Source organism: Pyxicephalus adspersus, chromosome 2, assembly GCF_032062135.1.
Source record: "Pyxicephalus adspersus chromosome 2, UCB_Pads_2.0, whole genome shotgun sequence".
Taxonomy (NCBI): Eukaryota; Metazoa; Chordata; class Amphibia; order Anura; family Pyxicephalidae; genus Pyxicephalus; species Pyxicephalus adspersus.
Window position 1 is genome coordinate 105,539,485 of NC_092859.1, and position 13,583 is coordinate 105,553,067.

The following is a 13,583-nucleotide window of genomic DNA, read 5'->3' on the forward strand; positions in this document are numbered from 1 at the left end:
CTTTTGACTAAAAAATACAAAGAATAAGTTACCACACCAAGAAATAGCTACCACATTCCATGATACCTATGCTGCTTAAATATTACTCCACAAAGAGTTTACAAAAAGTTTGTACTTAAAGCTTTCTAGGTAAGTCTACAGTTTCTGCAACTACTACAAACAACAAATTCACAAACTATACTGGTATGTTGAGAACCAAAAAGAGTCCTTTAAAGATTTATATGATCAGGGTATGTGTCCATTATAGCAACACTGTCCTAAGTAACACTTTAAAAATATTCATAAGAAAAAAAGGCAATGGAATTGTTTACTGTACACACATGTAGGAGAATTATTCAAACAGTAAGGAGGTATATAAATGGAAAGTAAGAACTAACAAAATAAGCATAAAGGATGTACTTGCCCTTTAGTCTGCTTTTTTTGGCTGTGAAAATCCACCAGAAAGAGAAAGCAAGAGAATAGGAAAAAATAGGGTAAAGGGGTCACAAACAATATTTTATTCAAATTCTTGAATAAAGATATTGTGACTAAATAAAAGGTTAATTCAAGTACAGCTGAAGTCTGGAAAAAAAGAGACAAACACTCATGACAATTGGATAATATTTAAGATTTTACTCAAAATCTTCTTTTTGTAGAAAGATCTGTTGTACAATCTACTAGTATTTGCTGCATGTGCTATACAAGTAAACTATTATCACAAATCACTTCAACTGAAAGAGCGCTAGTCAAAATATGCCTATTTTCAGGGGCAGGACATTGGCGACGTATGGAGGATTAACGTAAAATCCTATACTATGTAAAATGGTAACACTAGTAAAATGTGCTTTTATTTAATGGATAATTCTAAATGGTGATTAAAGGAAATATGAAAACTGTACACATGACAAATCAAAATGATCTTGGGAAAAGTAACTTACATGGTGTATGTGAGCTATATATTTCAGGGACAGTAAATCATGAGAGCGTTCATAAACAGCCATGCTAGTGAGTGTCACTATTGACTATTAACTGACATCATTATTCCCTCTTGCGTTAAAAAGTTCACATGAATAAAACAGCTATGGGATTGCAGAGACACATTACATGTAAAAGAAGGGGAAAGGGGAAAATCTGCAAAACTTTTAATTTTACAAGGAAAGTAATGGGAAGCAGCGAAGAGGGGATGGTAAAAGAAGTAAGATGGCAGCATTGAAGCATTACATGAAACAAGCATGAAGCAAAATGTACAGACATGAAGTTGATGGAAAGAAAACACATAGTCACATGCTGTCTGCCCATTCAAACAGGACAACGAGTGGTCCATAAAGTGAAATGAGTGAAGAATGCGGTGTTGTGACTGTCTAGTTTTCAGGAAGTCAAACAACTCCATATTTCTTTTAGATGTATTATTCTCTAGGTCAAGAGGAAGTGACATTACAGTGACATCATTTTCCCAAGGACATGATTGGCTTTGGAGGAAGTTACACAACTTCACGGTTCCTCCGTTGTGTGTTTCTGTGAATGTAGAGGAAGTGACATCAGAGTAAATGCAGCTCCTTCTCCATGAGTAGGGCTATGATCTACACTATGACAGCTTTAGGAAGGTAACATGGATTCAACTATATTAAATCACAAAAGTGAGTTTCACACACAAAAGCTGGAATAAATAAACACAAATGGGATGCACAAATATTAACTACATCATGCTAGACAGCAATTGAAAACACTCCAATATTTACACATTGATTAATATATTTTGCTTTGTGTAAAATGTTTTGAGGCTATAGGATTTATACACTCCAAATCTGCTGTCTTAGTTTGGACGTAGCCTTCCAAATATTCATTTATGCCAGCTGTACCTGCTCCATCTATTAAACATTAATGTAAAACATAAAATAATTTATTAGTTTTGATAACTATTACTCTAGGTTATATATTTTTATGGAAATTGAACTTACTAAAATCAGCAATGGGAAGTAATGATGCATGGAACTGGTATCTAGGGCTGATTTATTCAAAATAAAACAAGCTTCTGCCAGGGACAGTCCCTTTTAATATTTATTTTGTTCCATATGAAAAATGTATTACATTAAAAAGGAGAAAGTGACAAACTGAGAAAGCTAAAGACACATGATGACAGCTAGAGAAAGTGTTTGTTACTACTATCTCAATTTATCAATGCTTCATTGTAGACTTTGACACCTTCTTAATTACTTGTAAGCCATACACATATACTTGCAAACAGATCTTTTGCACATCAACAGTAATGAGTAAACAATGATTCTAATAAATCTCCGAATTTGGTGAAAAAAATTCATATTCTTTAAAACAGAATACAAACTTAACAACTCTCAACCTTTGTCAAAAGACAGTTATTTATACTGCAGCACTAATTAACAAAAATAACGATACCCACAGTCTGCTGTATGACATGCAACTGTAAAAGTTACGTCTGCTGTACAACACAGGAACATGCATACTTAGTGAAATGTCTGGGCCCATTCTGGTATGCAGTCCACTGATTTAGCTGTGCAGCAAACACTTTGGCCTAAATAAAAAAACATGCATATTGCTCATGCACTTGCATCAGGGTCTTTAAAAAAGCAATTATTAGGTTTTGGTGTTACTTTTTTAGAAAAAGTGTTGATTAGTTAACTATAAAATGTTTTTCAAAGATAATTAAATAACACTTCTCTTTAATATAGTACACAGATATATTATGTGATTTGACGGTTGAGAATCCTCACATTAGAATCATTGTGCTTTTTCAAAAAACACCAAGATTATTAAATTTAAAAAAAAAACAGCAGCATCAATGTCCTATCTTTGGATAACGTTTTCCCTGCTACTCACATTTAGCTTGAGTCATCGTGTCTTCCAGTTTAGCTTTAATATAATAAAAGCTGTAGGATGGCAACACTAAGGCAAGACTGTAGGAAAAAAAGTAAAATTAGCCATTTTTAATGGGCATTTATAATCGTAGCAACCATGGATATAAGATTACCATAGTTGACAACTTGACAAAGTTTCTTCTAGCTATCACTAGGTATAACTTGATGATTTCTTTCATACCCAGTTCCTAAAGCAAGCCTTCTATATATACTTACATACCTATATGTCTTAAGAGTTTAGATCTGTGTGGCACCACACCTGAGGTAATGCTTTTAATAAGCAATAGTACACTGTCATTCTTTGTGAATGGAACCCCAACACATCTTGCTAACTGACCTACACCTCAACACATGCCATGTACCCTATGTACAATGTGTTTCAATTAAATACAAGTACTTCTGCTACAAAGTGGACATAGATAGAACCCCCAGCCTAAGAAGCTAAAAGCGTCATAAAATCTTGAATAAAATCAGTATTAAAGTAAATGCAAAGAAAATGCTCTGATTCATTTTAATTTTACCAAAAAATCATTTCTATGTATTCAGTTGAAGACATATTTTAAATCAGCTATCAGTGTATGGCGTAGTACATTGTCTATTATTAATATTTTGTAGTGGTTTAGATAAGTAAAGAGCATCCCTTGGCAATTCATTTAAATTTTAGACTCCAAATATATCAATGAGTGTTTAACATCTAGATTTGAACATCCAGATGTCTCATTGGGCAAAAAAAAAATTTCTAAACAAAGAATATTATTGTCTACCATTGTGCAGGTTACTGTTTTATATGGACTATTCCAGGCATAGTATTATTTCAAGAATATAACAAAAAAGAGATGCAAAGTTTTTTTGTATTTAGAATACTGGTATCATTTACAGTACATTTACATACATATAAAATTTATAGAGTACAGAAATGTAATGGTAGTAAAGGGTCAGTTATGACTGATTTTTCAGTTTTAGTAGATTTTAGAGAATAAAAGAGTCATTCCCAGCTTACCATTACTAAGATTATAAAGCTATCCAGCAAACACTATCATGATGATTTTAATCAATTAAAGATAAAGAATGCTTTCTGTGCTGCTGTATAATGTCTTCTTTTTTCCTTTCTTGTATTGCCTATTTATCTGATTGGTAGTTGTAGGACACTATTGAAAAATTACTTTTATTTTACAGGGTAACATTGTATTTCCTAAGACAAATTAAAACAAATCTAGAAGTTACTTAGTCTAAAAAACGTAATTTATAATAGAATATTATACTTTTCAGATGGACTAACTTGATTTCATAGTAATCAAGAGCATAGTAATCAATATACATAATCCAATGATGATAGCCAATATAATTTAAAAATATACATGGGTATGATAACCATAGTTAAAAAGAAACAACTTTCTTCAAATATATCAGACAAAGAAACCACAAGATATTTACTACTTTGATGTTTAATAGTGATTTATTGGAAAAGTTATTAGCTAAATAGGATCCGAAAATTGGGAAAAAAAAACTGCCATATATAAAACAAAGCAGGGAATTACTTTTCACCACAACACTAAATGATACCATTAAGTTATGTCTCAGACGCACACAAGCAATTAACTGGAAGACAAAGGTCTGACCTGTGAAATACAGCTCTGGAAGCTTGCAAATTAGAGCTTGATTCAGAAGCTATTGAAAAATGTCAAACTACATCTGTTCTAAGTCAAACATCTTGTATGTTACTAGGTTTGGTAAATCTCTTCCCCACAGTGCACAGGTGGAGACATTTAAGTTAACTAATTCAAGGAGCTAAAGGCCTTATTACAAAACAGAAATATATACTTGTCACTACCACTAAATTGTAATTTTATGGAAGTGACAAATGACAGCTGTCAGACCAACTATGACTGACTATCTATCTATCTATCTATCTATCTATCTATCTATCTATCTATCTATCTATCTTCTATTATTACACTATAATTCCTGATCTAACACACTAAGTCACTGTAGGGGACAATAAATGGTTTAGGATCTACATATTTATTAAAATATTGCTACATTTAACCATTCTAATGTCTTTTGTCCACTTTTATGTTCTTCTTTCATCATTGACTGCAGTATACGTATCTAAGGCATCTGACTAAATGGCATTAGGACTAATAAAAAGGTCACATTGGGAAAAATGCAAACCAATGGCTCACTGAAAGCCGACTTTTTTGGTGTGGGTAAAACCAGCTCTACCAAAGACCCATTTTAGTAACAACTGAACAAGTACAAGTATTAAACTGTACAATACAATTTTAGGTTTTCATCCAGACATATATGAACCAGCACATGAACCTAGTTCAGCCAGTAATCTGGTGACCTGGAAAACCCTTTTGCTTACTAGCATGTAATGCAAACACCTAACTCCATGTGTAAGGAGCTCCTAACTCCATGTGTAAGGAGCTCCTTTTGGAATATGCCAAGTCAATTATAGACATCTCAATAAAATTAATGTATCAATTACAACATCAGCACAGTTGTATTGTTTGCAAGATAGCAATAACACTTTTTTTTTGTTACCTGGAATAGAAGAAGCTAATGGTAACACAGTTTTTGAATGTGTAATGAAACATTATAAAGTGTTTAGTTTTTGTTCAATTGAAACACAATTCATTTTATTTTGTTGTATACATTTTTTAATGAGTTTGAAAATTTGGCTGCAAAGCATAGTTTTAAGAAAATGTCCATGGGATAGACCCAAGCTGCATACACACATAAATTAGCTAATATATACAAATGTTATAGAAATAAAATATTTAATAAATCAAACTGTAGAAGCAAAACTATAAGTGTCCATCCAATTGTGAAATATAAATGTTTGCAAGTACCTGTAATCTGTTCCATTCACCGGACCCCATGTATATGTTCTGTTAGCTTTGTCAATATACCTCTAAAAAACAGCAAAGCAATGTTATATAATCATATTTTGTATCACATGATCCATGGGTCACTAGTGTTCCTGCATACACTGTAGACCATGGCCTTTAAATTTATCCTAATATGGGATGTACCTAACATCTGCTCCAATTAGGTATATAATATATGCTTCAATTTGGTGTATAGCACACTAAAGGTTAGTAATTTTGGTCTGCAGTTAGTGCTCATGGTGCTCTTACTGCATACTGAAAGAAATCATACTTTAATTATATATATATAAATTGTAATTGTATACTGTCACTGTGGACCTGAAGAATTAATCATACAAATACTACACCAGTTTGCCTTTGGAAAATAACTCTGGAGTCTCCTAGTATTCCATACACAAGCTACAAAATTGAACCCCTACTGAATATTAGGTCTCTAAAGGAACCAGAAGTCGGTAATTGAGGAGGTGTAGTTCATTTACTGGAAAAGTTGTACCTGTAAATTTCCCAGCCATGTCCACACCAGCCTCATTCTTGTCAGCACTAGGCAGGATATTTAGGAGTCCCTACTGTCACTCCATTGGGCACATGGCCTAGTATTAGTATAGTCGTCACAGTCTTTAGGAAAGGGGGCAAAAAGGTTTTGGAAGGGAAAACACACATGGAAAAGGTCTGGCATATTGGGCATTTTTATAGATCATTCATAGGCTGCTATCTTTCCCACAGAAGAACCTCCTGACAAGTGAAAATTGTTAGAACATTCACTACCTTTAGTAAGGAATATTACAAGCCTCCGACACAATTTTAAGTTACTTCATTTTTATTTGAACTATCAGCACTTATTTTAAGGTACTATAAGCACTTACCATACTTGTACAATATTTAAAGTTCTTACCTCATCGTGTGATTTAACTAGTGTTTGGAAGGTGCGTTCCCCAATTTCTCCATCTATCATTTTGGTACGTATCTAGGGAAAATATGTAGATAAAAAGTGGTTCTAGCCTTTTTTAAAATAAGTTTTATATTTTTAAATATTCATGTTAACAAGTATGCTGCAAACATGGTCATTTTCTGGGAATACTATTACTAAGCCTAAGTGACGGTGGCAAAAAGAAGATAGGGTCTGTACTGGAAAGGTACTTGGTGAGCTTAAGCTCTGTTGACACTAACCATCCAATCACATGCAAGCAAAAATCATTATATTTACATTTCCTTGCATGACTGGATATTTTTTATTATGTCATTTTTCACCACATTTACTAAGCTTATTAAAAAAGATAATAAAAAGAAATAAAAAGATAATAGTTTATTAAGTAAGTGAACAGCCTAAACTATTTTAGTAAATCGACCTTAAGCTGGTAGTGAGCTGGGAGTTACAATATTAGAAAAAAAACATCATATAGTTACCAATGCTTGAGTAACATGAGCAATAATAAATCTCTGCACAGAAGTGAGTATAATTATTTTATATCTAATCTTTATAAATAGGACCTTCTTAAGAGTGAATTTTACCCAACAAGTAGATTCATTAGAAAAACACCAGATATTCACTATATATACCTAGCTATTAATATTTAAAAATATTAAACAACACTGATTTTTGATCCATAGGATATCTGAATATCCTGAATGGAATATGGAAGGCCTGTTTTTTTTATATTGTAGTAAATTGGGACGTGATGTTTTTAGTTTTCTGTTGGAAACTCACCTATTTTGCTATTCGTCTAAAGTTCTCTTTTTTTAGAGAAAGAAAATAGATTCTTTTGTGAATGTTGAAACCTTTTAAGAGGACATGTAGGTCCTATCCAAGAAAAAAAACAGCTTTACCTCTACTTTGTGATCATTTTCTAGCTCTGCATCCAAGAAATCGAGCGTAACTGGTTCCTGTGATTTCGGATTCTGTAACAAACAAAATAAATGACAAAGTAACATCTCTGCAGTATAAAATAGCCACAGATTACTAACCAAAAGACCTAAATGGTTTGAAACAAGACAAAACTTACCGCTTTGGATTTGTTGCGCTATGAAACAATAACCATTTAACATCAATATTCATTATTAGTGTATTAAACTACACTATTTTAGTAGACTACTTCTAGAAGCAAACTCTATGAGTATGCTACTATGATCAGTAAAAGCCTTACAACTACATGGCATGGATTATTAGGTTGTTTTAGTAATTTTTGATTCTTCTATGAGTGTGTATTCTATTTCATGGGTGTCCTAAGGGTGAGGATCGGCACACATTTTTGCTTTTGCTTTAACAGACATCAGTAAATTAAGTAAGTTATGGTTTTCTGACAAAGAAAATCCTGGCCTGTATGTGTCCTCCAAGGACTGGAATCCTTTTACCCACTATCCAGATCATATAAAATCTTCTGTTTGTCTTACCTACCTGGATACCTGAGTCACATTTTCTTTTATCATTCTTAATACAGGATTTCAACAGCTCAATAATTACCACTGTTTATTTCCATTTCTGAAATAATTCTATGGGATCAAGCTTTCTTTTGGTATACTAATCTCTGACCTATTGTTTCTATATTATCTTCTAGTATAAAAGTTCTCACGATCCTCTGATCTCTTGTATTATCCAAATCTCCTGTACCTCACAGGTTTTTTACTTAACACATGCTATTATTATTTAATTTATCAATTCATTATTTAGATTTCTCTTATTGTAGTTTACAACACATTTTCTTATTATCATACCACCCCCTTCTTGACCACTTTGTTTAACATTATGTTTTTTCTCTGGTCATAATATTATCCAAAGCATACTAAGGCGTCAAAAGAGTTCACGCTGCTTACCTTGTTAAATGTTGATGTGTACATGGCACTAATTTATATTCTTTCCTCTGGCCCCACATCTCTCTAATTCACACCTTTCAGGTATATTCATTTCTGCTACAATTACTCAATACCCTTCACATTCAATTCGCCCCATTTACACAATTCACATTGATTTTTAAATAGGTCTTAACTTGATATGTGAAAGCTCAATTTAAAAAATAAAATATGGTTGTATGAATAACTATGCAAATTGTTAATACATGGTGTCAGCTTAAACATACCAAAGAAAAAACTGTAAAAATCAATCTGATTTGACTTGTAAGTCTGATTTTTGCTGTACATTTTTTTCTTTAGAAATACATTTATAAATAAATAAATAACAACAACTGTTTCACATGCACTTAAGAATCATATTAATCTGTGCATTCTGATATTTAGCTTAGAAAATATATGTTTTTGTAATCTCAAACCCAACAAGGAACAGCAAATTAAAAATATTTTGTTTTTAATCATTTGTGTTTTTACATGTGTTGATCACATGATGTTCTTATTTTATTATATGCTCGGCTGCTATAATAACATAAAACAATTGGTAGCTGTGTGTAAACATATTTGACTTTTTATAAGGACTAAGATTTTGACATTTTTTTTTATTAAAGATTGATTGCTTGTGGATCATGTCCAAAGGCTATATTGAACAAAGGTGTCAGCAATCTGACAGTCAACTGCCTGCTGAGCACAACTAAAATAGTACACCTAATACTAAAGGTGCCCATGGTCAGCAAAATGTCAACCTCACTATTCTAGAAAAAATATCTCTTGCAGGGGTTTTTGTACAATAACACCTGGTATTATATCTGTCTTTGTAGAGTATAGTTCCATTGTAGCCATCAATTAATGCAAAAAGTTTATGTGATTACCTTTATTGGCTAACCTAAAGTATATGTATAATCAAAACTTTTCTTTTAAAGTTTTGGATAAACTGTTTTTTCACACTTTGAGCTTAATTATTTCAACAATAAATACCAAATTGGATAAAGTTGTATTGCATTCGGAGACCGTTGGAAAGATTCCTAAATTAGGTAGGGGAATTATGAAACTTCTGGCAGTTTTTATTGCAGAAATCTGGAAAGAGCAAACACAATCTAGTCAGACTAAAGGTTTACTGAATTATCTATATTATAGGACCAACATTCTGAGGAGTAAATAGAGAAATGCAAAATATACCAATGCACAAGAGCCCCGAACCCCCCCTACCAGGAAGAAAGTTCATCAAACACTCAATACTTAAAGTAACATGCAGATGCAGTGATTAGCATGCAGTAAAGGTGAAAACAAAGTATATAAAAAGACAAACCGATGGATACTATATGTGAAACAGAATTTTGATACTAATTAAATAGATGACTATTTACCTGGCATGTTGTATTTTTCCTTAGGAAGGAAATTTACATAAATACATACTTTTCAAAAACAACCAAAATGAAAAAAAAACTACTAACCATGCTGTATTTAAACTCCTGTATAATAATGCAATTTTTATTTCTCAATAATAGGATGACAATAATTAGTAAAGAGGCTCAGCAGGTAATATATTGTCTTGTGCAGGGACAAAGTCATTACCATGTGTATGAATGGGAGTTACATCATTGTGGCTGTCCAATAAGAAAAAGTAAAGACTATGGACATGAAAGAAGAGTATAAGAAGTATGATTATATGAGCGGGCAGCAACTAAACTACAACTGATCCTTTAAAAGGGTTAAGTAACAGCCCTTTGAAGATTCTGGATTTTTCTGCAAGCTAGAGATAGAATTTTAGGCCACAGAGTGAAAAAAAATGAGTCTGAGGTCGATTATTTCTTGTTTTCTATGAACACTATAATCCCTTTTTAATTAGATGTACTCCATAGTAAGTATGTAAATAACACATGCTGACAGCTGTTGTGAACGTAAAGTCATATGAAGGGTCAACCTGTAATACGTAAAACAACATCTAAAAATGCTATAAACTTGGTTGGTGTGCTCATCCAATGTCCTAAATACATTCTGAAGCACTGGACTGAACATGGAGAGTGCAGATGAGGATCTCTGACTTGACTAACTTTACATATTGCCTGGTATTTTCAGAAAAAACTATGGATCAATATTTATTCAAAAGAATGGCCAACCTTAAACCACATTCCCTCTAGTAAAGGTTTCCTTTATTGTGGATTTAAGTCCCTTGCCTTACAATATATGATATCATATTAGATAATATTGGATAATGATCATTTTGCCATGCCTATTATCCAATTGACCTTGATAATTTGGTGAGTTGCCTTTACCAACATCATATCACATATTCTCACACAATAATTTGATGAGCTGCTTGCTAGTTATGTTTTTCCTTTACCCTTACACAAATGCATCTGTACCTTCATCTCAAATTACCGGAAGAAGTCTTAATTTAATGTGAGCAATTTATAGATTGTTTCAAATATGTCCTAATTGCTAAGCACTGGGTAAAAGCATTGTTTTGATCCTGTATTAAAAAAACTGTGCCAAAAAAAAGCATGAACCAGATTCACTACTATGTAGCCAAACAAATTGCATTTCATCACACAAACTAGCGCTTACATTTTATTTAGAGTTGGGTGAACAGTTACTGAGCAAACGTTTTCCAATTTATGGCTAATGGTTTATGTTTATTCAATATAAAAGAGTTGTGTTTTCTCATCTGTTACATCCAACTCCGAATCAAGGTATTATTGTGATTGCTGCACAATCTTTGCCTCCAAAAAAAACAAGCTTGCTGGTATAATACCACAGCCATACTAGCAGTCAACCAAAACCCTTTTTTAGCCAGTGTTATTAAAGCCTTCTGATCAAACTATAAACAGTTTTCTAATTAAACTGCACGTAATTAATATCTCTGGAGGGAAATCTATAACCATGCTTCGAGCAATGAGAAATAAGCCTAAGTTAGTTGATTGAAGCTGGCCACAAAAATAAAAACCAGCTCATTTACATTCACCATTACCTGAAAATCAGGCCTCCTTTTCCTCAAATTAATCATCGGAATACCTAAACCTATAGGCTGAAGTTGTAAAGATAGTTCTTATTTACACTTTAACTTTATGACATTTGATTCACGGGTGCTAAATAGATGGTATATATATATACTGACACTTAGAAAAAAAAATATGTAACATGCACATTTTCTAAATCTCTGAAGATCAGTTATACTTTGTAGTTATACTGTAAAACAATAAATGTTTAGAACGGCAGAAGGCAAGCTTGGTTGCTATAAATTACAGTTTAAGTAAAGGGATAACATTCTCAAAATTGTTTAGTCTGTAGTTCTTTGAAATCTATACTATCAATACAAAAGGTTTACTACATTTATTCATATAAAGTAGCATTTTAGAACTGCACAATATTCCAAAAGAACACAAACTTTGCACAATAGTTTTCGAGAAGACCTCCTTCTATTTGAGACTCTGGCTAAAGTCAATTCCAGGCTTATTTTATGTCTTTTGAAGTGCAGATTTCAGCATTATGTCTTAAATACATATATTTTATATATGTATATATTATATATATATATATATATATATATATATATATTTGTAAATAATAAAAGCAAGTTGTTTTGAAGCTGAATTTTATTCAGAGCCTTAAGGTACCCTCAAACATCCCTTTTCCCATCCTGTGCAGTGTCCCCTGGAACCTTTTAAATTACCTTGACCCTGTACTGTGCAGTCCTTCTTCTGATGTCATTACAGGTGCTGTACCTAGTCTTGTGAACCAAAAATAGGAGATGTCCAAAGTCCCTGCCAGTCTTTGTTACCAGTAAGTTACCATGTTCATATGATTTACAGAGATTAGTGTTCTACCGCTGTCAGATGCTTCAGAGTTAAGAAATGGGAAATCAGCATAACAACGCCCCTGTGTTAACACTGAACTTGAGGAAAATCTAAAAATTTGCTCAAAACCTGCTGAGCTCATATCCCAGTTTTTTTTAACCTTTGTTAGCAGTTCTAAAAAGCATCTGCCGCTGAGAGCAATATATCATAAAGTTTGCCTTTTTGACAGTACTGTGCAGGCATATTGTTCTACCATCTAAGTCAACATTTTAACAACTACATGGTCCCATGACTCACTGAACTACTTTGTGGAAGTTAAACAAAAAGGGAGTTCTCAGCTGACAGCAATGCCTTTCACACCCTGTATCAGCACATAGGCATACCCGGATGGAGAGCATTTAAATGCAGACCACCCTAGGTAATGCTTACACATTATGGCAAGCTACACACGTGCAATTATTGTCATTAAAAAAATGATTATTCATGATTATTTTCAAATATAATCCATCAAAATGAACATACACTATATACCATCGTTTGAATGATACGGGAAGTGACATGTACCAAAGAAAGTGTACCGCAGAACAATTCACAATCACTGAATGACAGTACACACAATAGATGGCAAGCGATCGTTGCCCAAACGGATCCGCCAGGACGGTCATTCTGGTGTTGTGCCTTTTTTGTTAACATTTATCGAGTGAGCGGTTCACTTTCAACAACAATTATTGCACGTGTGTACATAGCCTAAGTTGAAACCACAGGACTGAAATGACAGGTAAAGCAAATTGCTGAAAATGGAGGGCTGAAACAGCATAGATAGGGAGTAGGGTGGATGATACTAGAAGTCCTTTTGACCGGAAATGAGTTAAGCTCAATACACCTGCTGTAGCTTTAAAGGCATGTTGTGTAGAAATCGTATAACATTCTTATTTTTTTATGTACTAATTAATGTAATCCTAATAGAATATAAAATATGTTCTAGCAGTTTGGGTGAAAAATTTGGCTAGTAATTCCATTTCTATTTCAGTTTTTCCATTTTCCTCTTCAGTAGGGAATTTGTAGGCCAGTTAATGTAATATTTTGATACAATTTTTTTCAGTACTATTGAACATGATAGTAGACTGTTCAATCTGATTGTAACATGTTATACCAGCTTGCGTAAAACTTTTAACCAACATTTT

General features: G+C 32.9%; 1 protein-coding gene across 1 annotated transcript in view; it reads right to left on the reverse strand.

Moving 5' to 3' along the window:
- Positions 1-13,583, reverse strand: part of CACNA2D1 (calcium voltage-gated channel auxiliary subunit alpha2delta 1) — a 128,223-nt gene that overhangs the window by 32,842 nt on the left and 81,798 nt on the right. The window contains exons 14-19 of the mRNA XM_072399049.1: positions 11,574-11,630; positions 7,589-7,660; positions 6,657-6,728; positions 5,726-5,787; positions 2,833-2,909; positions 404-424 (exon numbers count right to left, since the gene is read on the reverse strand). Coding sequence (XP_072255150.1) covers positions 404-424; positions 2,833-2,909; positions 5,726-5,787; positions 6,657-6,728; positions 7,589-7,660; positions 11,574-11,630 — 361 coding nt within the window. The remainder of the gene's footprint in view (positions 1-403; positions 425-2,832; positions 2,910-5,725; positions 5,788-6,656; positions 6,729-7,588; positions 7,661-11,573; positions 11,631-13,583) is intronic.